We start from the raw sequence: 20,596 nt of genomic DNA on the forward strand, positions 1-20,596 counted from the left end.
GGGCTTTTGGAGATCTTCTCTCTTTCTCTTTCTCTCTCCCTCTCTTTTTTGCTCTCTCTCTCCCTCTTTCACTCTCTAAAATATATATATTATATATATATATATATATATATATAATAGAAAGAAAGGTTAATGTGTAGTTGTTGCTGTTACTAGGTTCATCATTTCTCCAGCAGCTTCTGTAGTGACTTGAATGGAGTGATGACAATTCAGGCAAAACCACTCCAACAGAGGCACTTTGCTGCAGTACAAAAAATACAGTAAGTATTGATAGGAAACTTTCTAAAATTCTATAATTCAAATAATGTTAAAGATGTTTTACAGCTATGAAGAGGCAGGCATCCTTGTGTGCATCACCAGTGTGACTGAATGTTCAGATTTGAAGGTTACAGTGATACTCTGTTAACAAGTCTTTCTTTTTTTCCCTTAACTTTTATGGTTGTTTTTTTTTTTTTTTTTTCTCCCCATCTTGTTCTCCTTTCTTTTTCACCAGGAATGAACAAGAAGACAAACCACATAGCATTAGCTCCAGTGCTCCAAATTCAGTGCACACTAGTCTGGGGAGAATTGCTGATAACCATGTTCTCTCATCATCTCGGGTACTGCTGGCATCTGCTAGGAAGCTACCAAGCCATTGTAGGTTACCTTCTCTCACTTCTGATCAACTCTCCTCAAAAGCTCCTAATATGTACAATGATGAAATCCTTAGGGGGACTAAATTGTGAGTTTTTCATTTTATTTTCTGCTTTCCTCAGAACTTTACTGAACTTTCACCAGTGAAGGATTTGGGAAAATATTTGAGAACTAATCAAAGATTTATTATTTTATCTAAAATTCAGAGATAAGAATGCAGCAAGCAGAATAGCGTTTTTTGAGGAGGGGCATTTCTTTGATTATTTTTTTTTGCTTTTGTTTGTTTTTTGTTTTGTTACATTGTGCTGTTACTTTCTGTGGCTGAACTCTATTAAGAAATGTACTGCTTAATAATTTCACATCACTTCAGTGAAGAAGTCTTGAATATGAATTTTCCTAAAAGACAATCTCTTAAAATTCTGTAGGTGTGCCAGCTTGGATCGTTTATCTTCTGGTTCTGCACATACAGCTCGAAACAAGTTACCACCAATAAACTTGGAAGCTGTTAAACAGTATACTTCGGTTATACCTCGGTTGCAACAGAGCTCTGTAAGTTGTTTATTTTTGTACTGGTAAAGAACCTCTAGCTGTCTGAAGATAAGTAAATTGCTTGACATCACTAGTTGGAAAGGGGGGGGAGGGAAGAAACAAAAACAGCCAACTGACCAGATTTGTATTTCTAATAATACTGATTTAAATAGCTTTCAGTGTCTTGGTCTGTCTGTCCGTGTGTAAGAAGTAGAAAATGATATTGACTGAGATTAACATTTATCAGGTTGATTCTGGCCTATTTTTAACAACAGAAAAAGTAATAAGCAACAAGAGTGGAAGTAAATTGATGTAGTATTCTTTCTCTTCAGAATACAATTTTGAATTTAGATGCAGGTAAAGTCATTTTTTCTAATGTAGGTCTTCTAGGAATTATAAAGTGGTATAGACGAGTAAAGATTCAAATCTATTTGAAAAGCATGAGTAGGTTTAAATGATCTTAATTCAGCACTTGTGGTTAGTGCATTTCTTCATTTTTTGTGCCTTTTTTAATGGCAATGTACAAATTACATTAACCAATTCAGTTGCTGTGTTCTCCCAATGCTCTTTTTGATTTTTCTCAGCATCGAGGACAATATGCTCGTAGCAGAGTCTCAAGTGCAGTACCTGGAAGTACAGAGCAACAGCCAGTCAGAGAACGAACTCTTACTGATCAGTTTTCAAGGCCCAGTACAACTCATACGTTCAGGGTATGTCATGCTGTAAACACCCATTCATGACTATTGTTGGTGAACATCTTATTTGCTGGATATCTTCTGGTTTCTTGTGTATGTGGATTTCTGCTACTTGAGGATACGGATGTTTGCAAAGCAGGACTAATGTATGAGGAAGGAATTTCCTCAAGTCTAATGCAGCAAACAGATTTTTTGAGGAAATCTGCATGGAAGAGTGCAGGTTTTAGTACTGTTTGTAGCTTTGCGGGTTGTTAATACTGACTGCTGAACTAGAACATAATAAGCAGATCATCATCAAGTAAGAATATCATACTATCAAATAGTATTTCTTTCATTTTTACAGGCAGACAGATCTCAGAAAAGATCACTAACTCCCATGGATTTTTCTAACCACAGAGGAACAAGTCAAGGATTTTTAATAGGTAAGCAAAGTAAGAATGACTTGAAAGGTGGAAGGCTAGCAAAACCTACTAACCCGTTCTGCAATGGAGAAATGAAGCACTCAAGGAAAGCCATCTCAGCATGAAAGAATAGGTCTGCTTGGCAGTATCTGCTGGGCCTCATGGGCCTCATTTTGAAGTTTACTCACACTGCTTGTTCAGAGATGCTCCTAAAAGTCCCCCAAAGGATCTTTTGGTTGTTAGAATGTGAAAAAAAAATATTTCCCACTCCTCCAATACTTTAGTGGAGATTTTAGTGTATTTACAGTTATGGCAAGATTATGTGGTCTACAGGCTCATTATCTGATTATAATAATTATCTGATTGTAGTAATAATTTATATAAGAGATGCTGTGAGAATAGAGACAGGTTAGCAAGTATTGATCTGAGCAGGCTGGTGGCAGTGACTCATATATAACGCATGAATGTCTTGCTGTTTCTACCCCTATAATGAACAACATTTTATATTTTCTAGGCTCACAGCATTACTACAAATCCTTTCATAGAAATCCTCTATCTTCACGGAGGAGATTTCAGATTACTTCTTAATGAAGTCTAGGAAGAAAGAGAAGCCCTCTGCACTGAACGGAAGACTAAAGTGCTCTATTTGTCAGCTAGTATCTTGTTTGACAATGAACACATGCAGTATGCTGGTTACTGCTGAACCCTGTGATCCTCTAGAATACTTTTATTACCTTGTTTTTAAGTTGTCTACATCAGATGTTAGATTAAAAATTAGAGCAATATAGAATGAGTTCACTCTTTGCAGAGTCGAGATGCTGCTATACTTTCTTCTCAGGCACTCTTCCTCTTTCTATCTTTCCTTATGGAGTTGTTATTCTATCTGTAGAAGTAAATAAGTTATGTTTATGCTGTAAAGTCCTGTTCCAACTTTTTCATTTTTTTTTCTCAGTGTGAAAAATGTTCTGATCTATCCAGACATCAGTTCTATATATAACTTACAAACAGGAGTTAGCTGCATCTCCTATTCAACTCCTGCTCCTACATTTCTGCATTTTTATTCTGTCTGCTTATTGCAGTTGCTCTCTTGTAAAAATTTTCTGCCTTAATTTTTCTTCTTCCTTTAATTCTTTTGATATGAAATTGTTTCACTACTTCTTAAGCTGTTCTATGCTGTAGAACTGCTGGGACAAACTGTGGTTATAGGAAGCAGTGTTCTGTCAGGCCAAACATATTTGTAGATCCTGAATAATTGAACCTGCTTGCTGATGTGTGAGTAAGACAGTTTACCCATTTTTGAGATTTCTTATAAAATATTGGCTGTTACTGTACAAATTAGACCTGTTTTTGTTATGCTACCAAAATGGGAAGAAGAGACTGGGATTATTTTCTGCCCAGAGATCACAGTCCTTTCCACGTCCCTGGCTATTAATACTGTGTGCATGCAGTCAGTGATTCCTCCATCCATCATAGCCAGAAATTTAAGTAGATGTAGTAGAAGAGCTGTTGAAAACAAGAAAGAGAAAAACTTAGTTGTTTGTCTGAATAATAATTAATAATAACATCAGGTTCTTGTACTTGGAAACTAATACCAGTTCTCATCACTTCTTTTTTATGAATGCTGGAGGTTTGGTAATCCAAGACAAAGAGTTTGTAATGTATATATTTTATATCTGTACTGTTAATAAGATTTCTGGTTTGTATAAATGGTCATCAAATGCTGCATTCTTTTGAGTAAATGAAAGCATTTTTAAGTTACGCTCCTGGTTTACTGTTTCCTCCTTTAATTATGCTATTTATTCACTGTTAGTATTTTAATATAGTATCGTACAAAGCAGAAGGCTTTTTCTTTGGTATTGTATGTCAATTTAATTTAATTTGTTCAAAAATCTCAGGTCACAATTCCATGTGAGCTCAAAATTCAGACTTAAGTATTCTACAAAAGCTTGCTCCTAATGTTGTTCTTGTGAGTTCTCTCTCCTGTACTAAATAAATGTGCACAAGACGGTACGGAAAAGATTGTAAAATATATCTCTTACCATCACATGGCACTCCATGGTAACCCTGATGTTAGGTTGTGGAATAAGCGAAAAAAAGATGTTATGTGCTTGTTTAGTTCTATAATGACAGAAGTGGAAACTACCTCATTGGAGAGATCTGGCACTTCGTAAAAGAGGGAAGTTTGCTGTCACCTGTGCACCTTTGGAATTAGGTACTGGAGAGGAGAGCAGCAAAACATCTGCTTCAGGAGGTTAGTATCAAAGAAAAGATCCTGTGAATTACTGGAGGCACAATGGAGGCTATTAATGTGGCACAGGAGAGGGAACATGAAATAGATGACTATCAACTGCCAGAATTATAGTGCTTTCTATCAGATTTTGGGCTTCTGGCAGAATCATGAATTGTCCTACCCTGGTAGTCAGTGCATTGGATAGAGTTTTCCACACTTCTATTTATTTTTTATTTTGGAGGGATTTGGGAAGCAGAAATGTTTGAAGTAATGAGTTTCACTTCTCATATTAGCAGTACACCTAAGTATTTGTTTAGCACACCTCTGCACCAAGCTTCGGGCTTTGAAGCCCAGGTAGCATAAAGCTGATTATCAAGTTATTCTGCTGATGGAGGATGCCTGATCTTTTCAGCATTGACAGTGACTTTTCAAATGGAGACATACTATGATATCATTTTTGTTCAGGTGAGGGCTGTTGCCTGCTCTAAAAGTAATGCCTCCTATACTATTAAGTTGGCCCACAAGGTCAGAGGCATATGTTGGTGGTATGGCAGTGAGGATGAACTTTCACACTAATATTGTGTTACATTTTGTTGCCATGTGTCAGATGATAGCAGAGGGACAGTCTGACAAACTGACATCTGACATGGAAGTGCATTTGAAGCAATGATCTGAAACTGAATTCCTCATGTGGAAAATATGGCACCCACTAACGTTCACTTTTGCTTGCTAAATGTTTATGGAGACCAACCAGTGGATGTGAGCACAGTGTGATTGTTGGAGCATTTCAGCAGTGATGGTACCTACAATGTGTCAACTCTGCTGATGCAGATTTTTATGAGCACAGCATGCAGACTCTTGTTTGCTGCTGGTGGAAAATGCATACCTAATGGTGGTGACTATGTTGGAAAACACTGTTTTGTAGTTGAGAATTTGTTCTATCAAGTACTGTTATCTTTGTCTGTAGCAGTTTCCATAGAAATAAATAGGAGGCATTACTTTTGGAGCAACCTATGTATAAAATTACTTGTTTTCCCTACACCTTTCTACACATTTTCCGCTTTAATCCTGTTGTAATCATGCGTGTGGAGAAAGAGTGGAGATCAACTGCAAATGAATTATGATGATTGCCAAGTCAGTAACTAGTTTATCTTTCTTACCCTGAATGCTATGTTTTTTACAATGGATGGCAGAGACGCCTTGCATGCCTTTGCTATAGCAAAGAACTAACATAAAGAATGTATCACAGTTTGTTTTTCAGAATATGTTGTGTACTTCTCTTTTGACATTCTGTTGCTCTGCTATTGGAGTTATTTTTCTTTCATCAGTATGATTTCATTGATTTCCTCATCTGCTTAGTGACAGCCAAAAGACTGTTACCTTAGTTAACTTAGCCTGTGGACTGACACAACTGCTTGATAGTGTGGCAACTCAAACACAGACTTTCATTTAAATGAGAGGCTAGGTAAAAGAAGATTTGCCCTATTACACACATTTATGAAGACAAAACTTTGGGAACTGGTAGTGTCTACTGAAGCACAACACTGGGCAAATGGCTCTCTGGGCAAAAAAGGTATAGCCCCACAAGCTAGTCACAATCTGATAAAAACTATTAAAAGATATGTGTCTCTCTTGCAAAATATTCTCCTTTGGAGCTCAATGGGCAAAGGTTCACAATGATTGTGAGCCTCAGTGACATAGTTAGGCCTCAGGGATGCCAGATTTCTCATTTCTTCTATTTAGGTGTATCTTCTTGTGTTTGCCTCAGGGATGCCAGATTTCTCATTTCTTCTATTTAGGTGTATCTTCTTGTGTTTGTATCAGCATCACAACTGCCAGTTGCTGGCAGGTACCTGCAGTATTAGCTCTGCTGTATTTCACTGTTTTTTTTTTGTTTGTTTGTTTTTGTTTTTTTTTTTTTAAGTTATTTTTCCCTCTGGAAGAAATTGTCAGCAGTCAGAAACAGAGATTTTTTGCTCAGAATCATGATTAACCATTTCTTCTATTTATCAGCTTCATGATAATGAGTAAAGAATTTAAAGAAGAGTGCATAATTACCTAGATGAATGAAGAAGGTGTGCCTCTTAGTTCAGCACACTTCCTTCCTTCCCTTCTTTCTTCCTTCTCTCTTTCCCTCCCTCCCACCTGAAGAAAAGAGGGAGCTGATGGCAGTATAACTCACTGCATTTATAATACAAGGTATGGTATATATCTGTTTCTTTCTGTAATTAATCATTACAAATAACAGCGTTAGTAGCAAAGTTCATTGCCAGCTGTTTACTGCGCAGAAAAAATGCAAGTCAGCTCTTATAATTATATGCTGACTAGGAGACTGCAGGAATGAAGTGCTAAAATTTATTCCACTCTGCTATCAAGAGTAATTTTAATTAATTGTTCCTAAGCTTCTGATGTTCTTTCTCTATTTGTATTTCCTCTCTTAGTTGCTAGTATACTCCTGAGGCAGTAAAAGCAGCAGAGCTTATGATCACAGTCACAAAACCACAGAACGATTTAAGTTGAAAGGGCCATTAAAGCCCACCCCATTCCAACTCCCTGCCGTGGACAGGGCTGCCAATCAACAGGTAAGGCTGCCCAGAGCCCCATCCAACTCAACCTTGAATGCCTCCAGGGATAGGACATCCACAGCTTCTCTAGTCAGCCTGTGCCAGTGCCTCACCACCTTAAGATTGAATAATGATTTAAAGCCATTTTCCCTCATGCTTTCACTACACTTCCTGATAATGAGTCTTCCTCTTCAGTTTTCCTGTAGGCCCCCTTTGGAAGGTCTCTGTAAGGTCTCTCTGGAGGCTTCTCCAAGTCTGGGCAGCCCCAATTCCCTTACCTTTTCGCGTATCATAGGAGAGGTGCTGCAGCCCTCTGGTAATCCCCATAGCCTCCTCGGGACTTACTCCAATAGGTCCATATCTTTCATGTGCTGGGGGCCCCAGAGCTCAGTGCAGTGCTTCAGGAGGGGCCTCATCAGAGTGGAGAAGTTGGGGACAGTCACCACCTTACCACTTCTGATAAAGTGCATTTTACTTCTACCCAAGCACTGTGCAAGTTGCTTGCTTGCCTTAACTACATTCTTCTTAGAATCTCTGAGACCAGCTGCAGAGAAATAGCCTGTGCCTCTCTATCGGGTTCCTGTGCTGCCACTGGTGGTGGTTGCTGTCAGTTATGTTACACGACTTTAGCCAATGGCTGAGAATTCAACAGTGAGATGAGCAAAAGCTGAGTGGAGAAGCATGTGTGATGCCTCCCTGTGCTCACAACCAAACTAAACAGCGCTGTGTGGTAGAACACTACAGCAAACCTCTGCCCCAAGCATTCAAAAATGCATGAAGAACAACAACAAAACTGTTAAAAGTACTCATCCTCTCCATATCATCTCAAAGATTTTCTCTTGAAGTGATTTGAGGAAAGTTTTGGTCTGTGAAGGCTCTGTTCTTTGTTTGAAGTGGGGCATGGAAATGGTGCTGTTCCTTGACCCCTGCCTGCTTCGCTGTCCCAAACTGCATGCAGGCAAATTCTCCACATTCTTGCTTACGTCATTGTTTATTTTTGTGGTCTAGAGCTGTGCCTCTGTGTACTGTGCTAGCTCCACCTCCTGCTCGGGGACAGATCTAGGCTCTCTGCTCATTACCAAGTGGCAGCAGTGAGAGTAAGCAGTGCCAGCTGGGCCTGGCTCAGGGGCCAAAGCTGCTAGCAGGGAACAAGGCTTGGGCTGGAGCAGGGAGATGGCAATGGAGATCATGCTAGGAACCACAGAGGGAATGCAGCTGCTGCCCTGGGTGGCTGGAGCCATCACCCTGCTGCTGACAGTGGTGACTGTACGCTCCTTACCCTCCTTGCTGAACTACTGGTGGTGGTGGCGAGTGATGAAGCCCATCCCAGGAATCAGCCCATGCTACCCCTTTGTGGGAAATGCTCTCCTGTTGGAGCGGAAAGGAGAAGGTAAGGATGGCTTACCTGCTAGTTATGGGGTCTTGGCATCGTGTGGGGCTTGGTGCAGGAATCAGCCTTGGAGAGGTGGGTGGGTGGCCAAGTCGTGGCTGGCGGCAGGTGGCAGGATATGCCACTGCCTATAGGTATCTCTTGGACTGTGGACTCCTACAGAGGAAAACTGAGAAATAAACAGTGGAGGAGAGAAACAAAATGTTATAGATGTGGTATTACTATTAGTGAAAGATTAGTTGGAGATTGAATCTAATAGTGGTTTTCAGGTACTAGTGCTAGACTTGGGACTCTTTCTTGCTCTTAGAGATAGGGAGTGAAAATGCTGTCGAACATATTTTTGCAGGAAGTGCGCTGGGCTGTCTCCACAGGAAGTACTGTTTCCTAACACAGACCACCGTATCCATAGCACAGCTCACATCTGTAATCCAAACAGAGCTTTTGGCTTGAGAAGCAGAAGTACTTCAACAACATTGTTTTTTCCTTAGTGAGAAAGTGCAAGGGAATTCCAGCAAGCTAAACTACTAGGTTGTTTTCAGATTTAGCTCTCCATTAGGTTTCTGCATTTGATTCAAAATAACTTATTATTTGCAAAAATAATATTTTTTTTTACTGTACCTGTGTTGATCAGTAGTGCCTTCTTTCAGCCAGATTCTTGAGGGACCACAAATGCAAAGAGTTCCCTTTCTATTAGATACCCTGTCTTGCAGAGGAGAACAATTCTTTCCCGAGGAGTTCCTCTGATGTGAAAACTTCTCCAGCTGTGTTGGCAGTGCAACAGTAGTTTCTTCTGGGTGTGTCTATGTGTGTCAACCTGCTCTGTGCACTCACATTCCTGGCTCTGTTAGGTACGATGCAAAAAGAGAGTCATGGGGAGTGCATGGAAGTAATGAGAACAAGCATAGCATGGATTTACACATTGTTCAGTGCTGACACAGAGATGTTTCCTCTGCCCTTTCACAATGTGTACCCTTGCATCCTGTGGAAACATAATGGTTCCTCTATATACAACCTTGCTTCTCCTACATACAGAAATGAGAGACCTTAGTTGGAAGTGAGCAGGATCAGAATGTAGTGCCATTAGAACTTTGCTTAAGGCTAGGGAATTCTGTATTTGGGTATCTATCGGGAAAACAATCATTATGTTTTGGGACCTTTGACTTTTGAACTCTACATAGGCACTGGGAGGAGGTAATTTGTTTTTTAATCTGGTTTGTGAAAGGGCAAAGACAGATTTAATCCTTAGACATCTTGATAGCAGCCACCTCCTCCAGAACTCCAGAGCCAGCCTGATTGCCTTCTGTGATGAGATAATGGGACCTGTGAGCAAGGAAAGAACATAGACACCGTGTAATTGGGTTCAGCAAGGTCTTTGATATCATATCCCATGCTTCTGTACAGCTGAACTAGAAAGATATTGGTTGAGCGGATAACAAGATGGGTGGAGTACTGACTGTTTTACTACTATGAAATCCAACTGGCAGCTGTGCAGTGGTGCAATCTCTCATGTGATTCATAGCATAGATGATCATATGAGCATTTGTGCCCTTAGAGACAAGGGCATCTGAACTGCTAAGTCCACGTCTTTGTAAACAGCCATTTATCTTTCAGTAATGTTTCTAAAATGACAAGAGTTGTTTAATCCCTTGATAGCCTGCTTTTAAAGTCCTCTGCCATTATCAGCTACTAAACATTTTGAGAGCGTTCCTGCACAATGCCCTGCCATTACTGTGTGCTGTGTCACTTGTGTGTGTATCACAATTGTACCATCTGTGGAAGAAGTATCAGATGGGAAAAGGCTTGGAGCAATACTTGGGAAGTAATGTCTTGATGCAGCATTTTGGCTAGTTCCAAGCAAACAATATGTAAATTTTGATGGCGTTAACGTGGTTCAAAGTTACAATGCTTTTATTATAGTGCAGCAAACCTATTCTACAGTGCTCTGAAATAGCTTAAGTCAAACTATCTTGTCTACAGTTTGGTGAGATTTCTCCAGAATACAGAGCCTTTGAGAGCGTGGCCATAAAGAAGTGCTCCTGTGAGCACTACTAGACAGGAGAAAAATATTCTGTTTGGTCATCGTAGTGAGATAAAACTATAGCAAAAACATAATTACAGAGCATAAGATGAGAAACTTCATCACAAGAGTCTTTCTTCTCCAACAAAAGAACACTTAATCTGCTTTTTCAATTTTAGGTTTTTTTAAACAACTACAACAATACGCTGATGAGTTCAGGAAAATGCCAATGTTCAAAATCTGGTTAGGTCCACTGCCTGTCACGGTATTGTTCCATTCTGATACTGTGGAGGTGAGTGTGCTTTTTATCAGTTTTACTATCATGCAAATCAAGCTCAAGCTGTTAGTTTCTATTCTCTCAGTGTAATTTTTGCAAAAAATGGCTTGAACTGATTTAACTTGAGGCTTTCCTCTGATCCTATGCAAAAGAAAAGCTGAAAACATAAGAACATAAGCCTAATCTTGGAAGAATTCAATGCTGAAGATGAATCAGCAAATGAAAACATCTAATTAATTTGTTTTGTACAAAGAACGTCCCCCTTCCCCCCCCTTAGTCTTGTTTTCATGTGTGGAAGCTTCTGTTCCAAAGATCAGAACTGGCAAGTTCATAGCAGGGAAGTCTGGGCCACTGAAATAGATGTAAAGCATTATGAAATGCTATTTGGAGTGGTTATATCTATTTGACTTTTGCATGAGAATTGATGAGTCTGTTTTGATGTCATGAAATGTAGCTGTTAGTTTAGCTATGGATAATGATAACCCTTGAGCTGGGAAGATGGAGTTGTTTCCTTGCCGTGATACACAGTTTCCATTGAAACTGGGTGGTAACATCACATGGATGACAACGGTGGGCAGAAGTGTAAGGCAAGATGGGGAACAAAGATTTGGTGTGCAAAAGATGACTGAAGGGAAAAAATCCAGAATATGCCACTTGTATCAGCTTGTGCTGAAATAGTACACATTTTATGAGTAAATGTTAAGTTTCACCCTATCGTCTGATGACATTGTTTAGTGCTGTTTTGGTTATTTATGAAAGTATTGAAAAATATATGTCTGTTTAGGGACTGCTAGTTGTTAAGCTGATCACTCTATGATTTCTATGTGGTATTACACAGAATTGTAGGGGTTGAAAGGGACCTCCAGAGATCATCGAGTTCAACTCCCTTGCCAAAACAGGTATTATTGGAGATGAAGGGGTAATATATTTTTCTTGCTGAAAAACACCCTTGCAGATGCCAATTTTTCTGCAAAGAAATGATACTTCCTTTGAATTTGGTTGAGGTTGGCAACCACTGGGTTTCTCTGAGCTCTGCTGATGACTTTAGGGATTTTTTATTTTATTTTTATTTATTTATTTATTGAGAAAGATAAGTGGAGTGGAGGTAGTAGGCTCTGAGTATTTCACTATTTCTTGGGATTGAGATATTTATGGAAAGACTCGAAGGTGTAAATTTTGTGCTTCCCCTGAGTACCAGTTGGTGCATTTGCCTTTTCCCGAGGCTCAGGGCATCTTCATGGACGAACTGAAGCTATGTGATGTAATCTTTGCTGAAGATACCTCTTCATCTAACAAGTAACATTTTTTTGCCCTCCTCTCATTTTCTGACAGGTTATTCTGACCAGTTCGAAGCACATACAAAAATCATTCCTGTACAGATTTCTGCACCCGTGGCTGGGGACTGGACTTCTGACAAGGTATAGTAAAATACAGATTTGATTCATTATTGCCACCTTAAAATTTGGAGGCTATATGGTAGGAAGAGTGCTTAGTGGCAGGAATGTTGTATGCATCTCTGGACAGGTATAGATAGTAGCTCTAGAAATCTTATTTGTTGTGACAGTCTTGGCTACACTTAAGCTGCTAATGTCTGATAAAAATAGTTTGGTGTTACATATTTCTCAGTAAATCTGACAGTTGATACTTTTTTGTCCAGAATCTTCAAGCAATCTGTGTTTTGAAAAGTTGTATCCCATGGAAAGTGGTGTCCTCTAGTTTGCTGTGCTACATGTTCAGTGTTTTGACTGTTATGTCAGATAGGATTACTGCAGCAGCACTGTCTGTGTACTGCTTACTTTAGCAGATGAAATTGCAGACTTTCTTGAGGTTGGTGATGCTTTGGAGTGTAAAGAGAGTATCTGTACCCAATACTTTTTCCTTCATGGAATGGAGACTTATAAGAAGTGATCCTGGCTCAGAGTGCAGGCAAGGACTGGAAAGAGAAAAGAGCAGTGCTGTAAGACTTTTGTGATCGACAGTCTTTGACAGGGTTGAGGAAAGTTTTTGATTTGGATAATGCAGATATTCATTCACCAGAGCAAGGCAAATATAGTCCGACATACAAGTATGATGCCTCTATGCCTCTTCTTTGTACATCAAATTCCTCCTATTAGCACTGGAGCTTTGTTGCCTATTTTGAGCTCTTAGTGAACTTTTCCTGCTTCTTGATGGGACCATAGTGTTTTAAAAGCCAGCTGTGATTGTGTGGTGTAGAAGATGCAAGCATATGTGGGAGGATGAGAAGTGCCATTTTACCTGTATTTTGTTTGTGTCCCTTACACAAGAGAGGTAGTAATCAACAGCAAAGAGCAGAGTTGAGGTTTCTGGGTGTATGTGTGGCAAATGCTCCCAAAAGCTGGTTGTTTTGTCTCCAGATAGACTTTGAGGGATATTTTTACTTCCTTGAGCTTACAAAATATAGAAATATTCTACTCTTTTAATGTTACATTTATTCTGCTGGCTAAGAACAGTTCAGGAAGACAGCAAGCTAAGCTGGCCCAATGGCAGGTTAACTGGAGAACTGTTGTGATGATTTGCTCTGTAAGAAGAGCATCCATTTGTGTGCTGATGGGACACCTGATTCAGAAAAATGAAGAAGAACCTCTGAAAGCAAGTACCACCACCTGTGATCTTTCACAGAACTTGTAGGTACTTTGTAGACAAATTTTGAGGCAGTTGTTCATTGGCATGATATCCTCAGCCTTCATTTCCAAGATAGTCAGCAAATGGGCAAGGACAGATGATGATCCACAGATGCAATGTGAGTTAGGCCTTAATGTTGAATAGTTGGTTTGTCCTATAAGTAGATTCTGCTCACTCTCTCTGAACCTGTGCACTAAGTGACTGTGTGGCTGCATTGCTTGAAGAACTGTTGATAACTTCTTTTGTTGATAGCAGATACGGAAATGGCAGTTTGTGCTTCACAGAGAGCTGAAGCAAGAAATGTTTTCCACATGCTCCTCCTGGTGAGCGTAATAGAGATGTTGAAGAGTCAGCCACAGTATGCCCACCTACGAAGTTGTTCCTGGTGGCAGTTTTTAGTATGTGTTTCCTGTAATAGTGAGGAGTTGGAGATTCAGCCTTTCCCTCTCCCCTGTCACTTTTGCAGCACTGGAGACAAGTGGCGGTCACGGAGGAAGATGATAACTCCCACGTTCCACTTCGCAATCTTAAACTACTTTCTAGAGGTTATGAATGAACAAGGGGGAATTTTGTTGGAGAAACTTGAGAAGCATGTTGACAAGGAACCATTTAATATCTTTATAGACATCACTCTGTGTGCCCTTGATATTATCTGTGGTAAGTTCTCTTCAGTTCTTGTGGTGGGGCTGTGAATGATGCAGATGCTCATGAGTATAGTGGTACTGCAGTGTGAGAGGAGATGAATGTCTCTGCTTATTGTGTGCAAGATCATCCTTTCTCCCAGAGTCCATGTAATGAGCCATTGATCAGGTGAGCACTGACCTGAGCTTGTGGGATGAGCAGGGCAGACGAGGAATCTGCAGCAAGGTTTTGCTGAGGAGCAGGGTTTCTGTGCACAGAAACATAGATCAAGGTTGTTATCTGGAAAGGGTTGGTTGTATGTATTTACTTGTCAGATCGACAGTGTGGTGACAATCAGAGGCTGGGAGCAATATTAACACTGTGTACTAGGGACTCTGCATTCCACTTTGAACTTGTGAAACAGTGATAATTTCTTCCTTCTAGAAACTGCGATGGGCAGGAATGTGGGTGCTCAGGACAATAAGGATTCTGAGTACGTTCGTGCAGTCTATAGGTAAGTAGAGATTCTTTCTTCACTACTTTGTAATTAGGTTGGAATTGTTGCTGCCAGTGTTACTTAATTTGCTCTGTGAGCCAGGAGTGCAGATGAGGGTGATACAAGTGGAGTTAGAAAGCAAAGAAGGCTAGGAAAATCCTGAAGTTCTTCTATCGTGAGTACATGCAGTGGGAGGCTGAGGTTGCAAAGAAGTGTCAGCTGCCATTCAGTTAATCTGTGGTATTGGAGGTAATTCCTCCTCTGAGGCTCTGTGTCCAAATGTACGTGCATTTTTTGATTCTTGAAAAAGTGCTGTGAATATAATTTTTGTTGACAAATGTTACATGATGTATTTTTTTTGCCCTTAGGATGAGTGATCTGATCCAACAGCGGCAGAAGAGCCCTTGGCTTTGGCATGATCTTTTGTATGTTCTGTTCAAGGAAGGAAGAGAGCATGAGAGGAATCTTAAGATTCTGCACAATTTTACAGATACAGTATGGCCTCTTTTTCTTTTTTTAATATTACATTTTATTTGATGGAGAGGTTTTGCACTTGGTAGATATCTTCCAAATAGGAGATGAATTCAACACTCCTGATATACATTTATTAGAACTATTGCTCTGTGATGCTGAGGAATACCCTGAAAAAAAGACAGTACCTGACTTTTCTGTCAGGTGGTCTCAGTTTTGAGCAAGGGAGTGCACTACTCCAAAGGAATAGTGCAATCTGCCCTTTTGAGCAGAACTGCTGAAATAATACATCCAGGCACCCACATCAACAGTAAGGCACTTTGGTGTGGAAATTATTGAGCATACATTACTAGCTTTGTATAAAATGTAGTCTTATTTCACTGTTTTAGGCTGTGAAAATAACACCCATTTCTCCCATTGAGTAGCACTTGTGCTGTTTTTGCCAAAGGCTGCCCTCCCAAGCCCATTGTTAAGATGTTACCAGGAGGCTGTTTTCCTGGAAATGGGTGTATATAACCCTGCAATGTCAAGGTGTCAGGTTCCTATAGCAAATGAAACAGTCCCAGAAATGTTAATACCTCCAATGAGCTGTACTGGCTATGTACAGCTACGCTGTATAGAGAAATGGGCATCCCTATCATGCTGGGTTCTGTCAGAGTGAAACTCTAATGAGAGTTGTTTTTAAGTAGCTCAGGTTGTATTTTGCTTATTCTTACTGGAAATTACAGCAGTGAAGGATGTGAGGAAAGGACTTGAGGTAATAATATTGCTGTCCTCTCATGTTGGACTGATGCATTAGATATAAGAAGTGAAATATTAGTAGAAGATGACAAAGGAAGTGAAAATAATAATATCACTTAGTGTCGGTGCTGACTGAAAGCAGAGATAAATAATTTTGAGTGTATGTTTAGTGTGGGAAACAATGGGTGTGTAATTGTATTTTTCCACATCCAGTGCTTGTTCTGAACAGATTTATGTACTTCACAGCTCCTTTTCTTGTGTTTTTCCCTCTTGCCAATTCTTTTCCCCCCCCTCTTGTTGATTTTTTTTTTTTCCTTCTTCTTGTTGTTTTTCTGTCTTTGATAGAAGCTCTCCATCTATCACACTGACCTAAAAAGAGTAAGGTCAAACATCACTCTGATACCAGAGAAAAGCTGGGAGCCTTCAGTGTAGTGTTTCCAGTCATGCTATATATAATTCTGATGTAGTCTTGTGGAGTGCCCTGGATTTTCTTCCATCTTCTGAGTTTCCCAGAGGCTGGAAAATGGTCCTTTTTTTGAGTGATTGGGTTGGGTTAGATTTCTTCTTGGTGGTTGTTCTGTTCATATTTTTGTAGTCTTCTCTGACTGGGACAAGAGGGACATATTTCTTCTACTAGAATAAAGTCAGCTAAGGTTTAAAAGCTGAAAATAACAGCTATTCTAATTAGACCTACCTCATGTGGACTGCTACAGGTGTTTTAACATGTTGAGACAATTCTGTGTGGTGTAGGCTGTACGTATACCTGCATGCATCATATCCAATAAAATGGTTTTAATTTCAGGTCATTGCAGAAAAGGTTGCAGAACTTGAAAACACCAAGCTAACAAAACACGATACTGATGTGAGCAGTGAAGAAAAAAGTGGATCCAAAAAGAGAGAAGCTTTCTTGGACATGCTGCTGAACGCCACAGATGATGAAGGGAAAAAACTCAGCTACAAGGACATTCGTGAAGAAGTGGATACTTTCATGTTTGAGGTACCAAAGGAAGCTATTGTGTTTTGTTTCTCTTTTTTTTTTTTTTTTTTTTCAGAATGCAAGATTCATCTCTTACAGGCAGCAACCCTTCCTTTTCTTAGTTTGGGAAGCTGCTTTTAGTATCAAGTTATTTTATCCCTAGAATCCTAAGAAGAAACACCAGTAGGGGATAAATTGTCTATTTTATGCCTGGACAAAACGTGGAACAGTACATGTGGCAGGTCCTGCCTACACAAACAGGCTCTCTTTATACAAACAGATATGTAATAAGACATAACAAGAACTTAATGAATGAAATGGAGCTTCAGCTTCTGCTACAAGCCTCATCCATGCTCTAAATGTTTTCTATGTTATGCCTCACATCTTTCTCAGTTCTTTCTTGCCTTGTGGCGGTAGCCTCCTGGTTCTGTCATAATTGTGTCTCAGAGGAGCTTAATTCAGAATTGTGTTAATGCCACACTCTTGATGTTTTACCATTCCTGAAATACTCCATAGCATATGACACTACATAATAAATGGAATTCTTTGGTGCCAAACTAATTTGATGGTCAACTTTTACTTTTTCTGTTCCCATCAGTTGTTTTTTTTGTTTGTTTTGTTTTGTTCTCTTTCCCTATCCTTTCACCTGTTCTTATGCAGTGCTGAGAGCACTTCTCTTAGGAAACCAAATAGTATCTCATCGTCTGACTACTCAACTGCGTCTAATTAGACCATTCTGGGTAAAGTTTTTGAAGATTACAGATAGTGTCTCTGGTACATGTACTGTATCAGTCACCAGCACTTGATGTCACAGACTGAACAGTAAAAGAAAAGATGACTATACATCTATTTCATTGCCTAAATATACAGAGATACTGCTCTGATATACCTTGCTGAACAGCTTATCTGACACTTAGCAGGAAGGGGAAAAATTGCAAGAGTTACTGACCTATGTAGAACCATAGGAGCCTGTCACTGGATTCCTGAAAAGGAGCAAGGAGCAGGCATCATCATCTGAGACAATATACAAGGGAAAGATCCTGGTAATTAATGCAATTTTCAAGAGGCAGAGTAGAAAAAAGAAGGATTTTTCCTGGGTTATTTCAACAGTTTTTCACTTTTTGTCAGCTTTCAGGCACACAATATGAATCCTGAATCATCTTGTATGTGTAGAATAGAGTTCACTCATTATTTTATTTTTTTTCCATAAGGTTGCTGGAGTAATAGTGCTCACTTACCCTGCTAGCTGTATTTATTTAGCATACTTGTGCCCAAGTACAGAGTTGAAGTGAATGTCTTTGTATATCTTGATTTTTAGGGTCATGATACAACAGCAGCTGCAATGAATTGGGTCCTATATTTGCTTGGTCATCATCCTGAAGCCCAGAAGAAGGTTCACCAAGAACTGGATGAGGTGTTCGGTATATTTTCATTACTCCTTCATTAGGGTTATGGTAATTCTTGCATTTGTGGATGGGGCTTTGATAGAATCATTGTTAGCCTAGAGGTAGAATTGCATGTAGGAACAGGTCTTGTGGTCACGTGGAGATTTCAGTATCTGGGTGTGGTGGGGATTGTTACTGGATGGTCTGTAGGAGACAGCCCAACTAATACTCGTGGGGCAAGGCATATATTCAGTGTCTGTATTATCACCTTTTCCTGTTTGATGCTTGTATGTTACGATCTCAACTCCTGGAGGGAGATGGGATGTTCATGTTTAACCAGAGTGAACCCATCTTGTTCCCCTTCCATCCCTATTTTCTTTTGGGTAGGCAACACAGAGCGTCCTGTTACAGTGGATGATTTGAAGAAACTTCGATACCTTGAGTGTGTTGTGAAAGAAGCCCTGAGGCTGTTCCCTTCAGTTCCCATGTTTGCACGTTCCTTGCAAGAGGATTGCTATATTCGTAAGTAACATTCAGTTTACTGATGTTTGGCACTTTCATTCCAGCAATTTTAGTGGAAGTGTTTCCCAAGTAAAGGTCAGGTATTTTGTTTGTTTGTTTATTTAAGTCTGTGATTGTTTATAGGAAATCACTTTTTTTCCCTGCTGTGGTTTAGCCTTGTTTATTGCTGTTGTTGTTTTATTTCCTTCTCTCCTTGTTTTCTTCCAGGTGGATATAAGCTACCAAAGGGTACAAATGTTCTTATCTTAACTTATGTGCTGCACAGAGATCCCAAGATCTTCCCTGAGCCAGAGGAATTCAGACCTGAGCGCTTCTTCCCTGAAAATAGTAAAGGAAGGCACCCGTATGCTTATGTGCCCTTCTCTGCTGGCCCTAGGAACTGCATTGGTACGTAGCTGAAGATGAAGACCTCATAATGTACCAATGCTGCTAGTAGTGTGGTGACCATGGCAGCAGTGAGTGTATAAGAAATTGGAGACTTGATGTGCCTGTTGGTGGCCCCCCAAGTTTCTGAGTGTTGTCTCCCCTGTCAGCCTTGTGCTTGAGCTGCAACACTTTTTTTTTCTCCCTAAAGGTTTCTTTTCTTCCTAAGGCCCAATGCGTATCAGTCTGGTCTTTCCTCTTTACTGCTTGTCTATCATGGCAGATGCTGTGTCAGGAGAAGACTGCTTCCAGACTAATGTTCCTTGCTTTGGGATGGCAAAGCAGTTCACTGTGGAGCAAGATAAGACTCTTCCTGCTGTCCTTGTGCTGCACCATCTCATGCTGTGGTCATTCTTCCCTTTCCTGGTCCCAAGAGAAGTGATGAGATTGTGTTTTGTTTTAGATCCTTGTAAATTTTTGTTAGTCTCCTGTTCAGTGTTTGAGTCCTATGGACTATAGGAAGAAAAATGTGCCGTAAGTTGGCCAAGAAATGACAGAGACGTCATGCAGAGAATAGTACTAACCTCAGCAGTATCTGTATGACTTGATTTTAGCCCACATAGTCCTTTCTGCCCTGTGTTCCTAGGGGTATCACTGTGAACAGGCAAGTGTGGCTGCAACATGACAGTAACACATTTTTTTGCTGCACTGTAATCTGTAGGCCAGCGCTTTGCACAAATGGAAGAGAAAACTCTTCTAGCCCTCATCCTGCGGCGCTTTTGGGTGGACTGTTCTCAAAAGCCAGAAGAGCTTGGTCTGTCAGGAGAACTAATTCTTCGTCCCAATAATGGCATCTGGGTTCAGCTGAAGAGGAGACCAAAAACCATAACAGACTGAAAGGAAATTCAAGATTCTGTTTTTCCAGAAACTTCCAAGCTATTTGAACTGAGATATGGTTTAAATCAGATGTTTCAATAGCAGTCCTGCAATTTGTTGGATTTAAATGTTGTTGCTGATTGTTTAATCAAATACAATGTTCTAATAGACATAAGTTACTCTACTTTTCTTGTACATGAGAATTTCATGTTCATTTTTGAATTGCAAAACTTTGAACATCATGTCTTGGTTCCTTATCTCCTCAGATGAAGCTATTCTATTGCAACAATGCAAAAACCCTGAAATGAAGGTGCTAACAACAGTAATGTTTTTGATGGAGACGGCTGATTATTTTTCATAGCACCTGTGAAATAACCAGTAGTCTCAAAGCTTTCTGTATTTTTCAGGGGACTTTTTGTCTGTTTTTGCTTTAAGAGTACAAGTGAACAATTCTTCTACTTGCCACAAGTTTTTTTCTCTTCTAGTGATGACTACACGTATGAAAATGAAGCAAAAATCTCTGATAAATGTAGTTCTCCTTTGTAAGCATTTACAGCAGTTCTTAAGTAACAACTGCTCTGGATTATTTTCAGCACAATCTGCAATAAACAGCAACCCATATAGTCATACCATGAATGAGATGGTGAGCAAGCTGTACAATTTCATATTAGCAGATACAATGTATTACTACAAGTTCAGAGAATAAACTTCTACTGTGCCTCAGAACTGAATGAAATTTTATTTGTAAAAATTATATATCTGGTAAA

At 39.8% G+C, this 20,596-nt stretch overlaps 2 protein-coding genes and 1 long non-coding RNA gene across 10 annotated transcripts in view; 2 read left to right on the forward strand and 1 right to left on the reverse strand.

Moving 5' to 3' along the window:
* The window catches only part of FAM149A (family with sequence similarity 149 member A), a 27,201-nt gene extending 23,186 nt beyond the window's left edge, over positions 1-4,015 (forward strand). For 7 of the 8 annotated variants that reach the window (XM_085223031.1, XM_085223025.1, XM_085223026.1 and 4 more), the window contains 6 exons: positions 157-260; positions 494-721; positions 1,059-1,182; positions 1,746-1,871; positions 2,200-2,278; positions 2,772-4,015. In XM_085223031.1, coding sequence (XP_085079157.1) covers positions 157-260; positions 494-721; positions 1,059-1,182; positions 1,746-1,871; positions 2,200-2,278; positions 2,772-2,845 — 735 coding nt within the window. In that variant the 3' untranslated portion in view covers positions 2,846-4,015. Of the gene's footprint in view, positions 1-156; positions 261-493; positions 722-1,058; positions 1,183-1,745; positions 1,872-2,199; positions 2,279-2,771 lie in introns of those variants that run through there. The other variant, XR_014883094.1, reaches the window with a different exon arrangement.
* Positions 1-9,349, reverse strand: part of LOC146544483 (uncharacterized) — a 10,441-nt gene extending 1,092 nt beyond the window's left edge. Inside the window, exons 1-3 of the long non-coding RNA XR_014883095.1 lie at positions 9,060-9,349; positions 8,457-8,610; positions 2,332-6,632 (exon numbers count right to left, since the gene is read on the reverse strand). This is a non-coding gene — a long non-coding RNA (uncharacterized LOC146544483). The remainder of the gene's footprint in view (positions 1-2,331; positions 6,633-8,456; positions 8,611-9,059) is intronic.
* CYP4V2 (cytochrome P450 family 4 subfamily V member 2) lies at positions 8,103-20,555 on the forward strand. Its single transcript, XM_003205775.5, has 11 exons — positions 8,103-8,441; positions 10,638-10,750; positions 12,068-12,153; positions 13,845-14,035; positions 14,444-14,513; positions 14,864-14,990; positions 16,510-16,704; positions 18,002-18,104; positions 18,456-18,590; positions 18,798-18,977; positions 19,675-20,555. Exons 1-11 carry the CDS (start codon positions 8,225-8,227, stop codon positions 19,848-19,850), a joined length of 1,593 nt encoding a protein of 530 aa, XP_003205823.1. The 5' UTR covers positions 8,103-8,224; the 3' UTR covers positions 19,851-20,555.
* The last annotated feature ends 41 nt before the right edge of the window (positions 20,556-20,596 follow it).

The sequence above is a fragment of the Meleagris gallopavo genome, chromosome 4, assembly GCF_905368555.1.
Source record: "Meleagris gallopavo chromosome 4, MGAL_WU_HG_1.1, whole genome shotgun sequence".
In the NCBI taxonomy this organism is placed as follows: domain Eukaryota; kingdom Metazoa; phylum Chordata; class Aves; order Galliformes; family Phasianidae; genus Meleagris; species Meleagris gallopavo.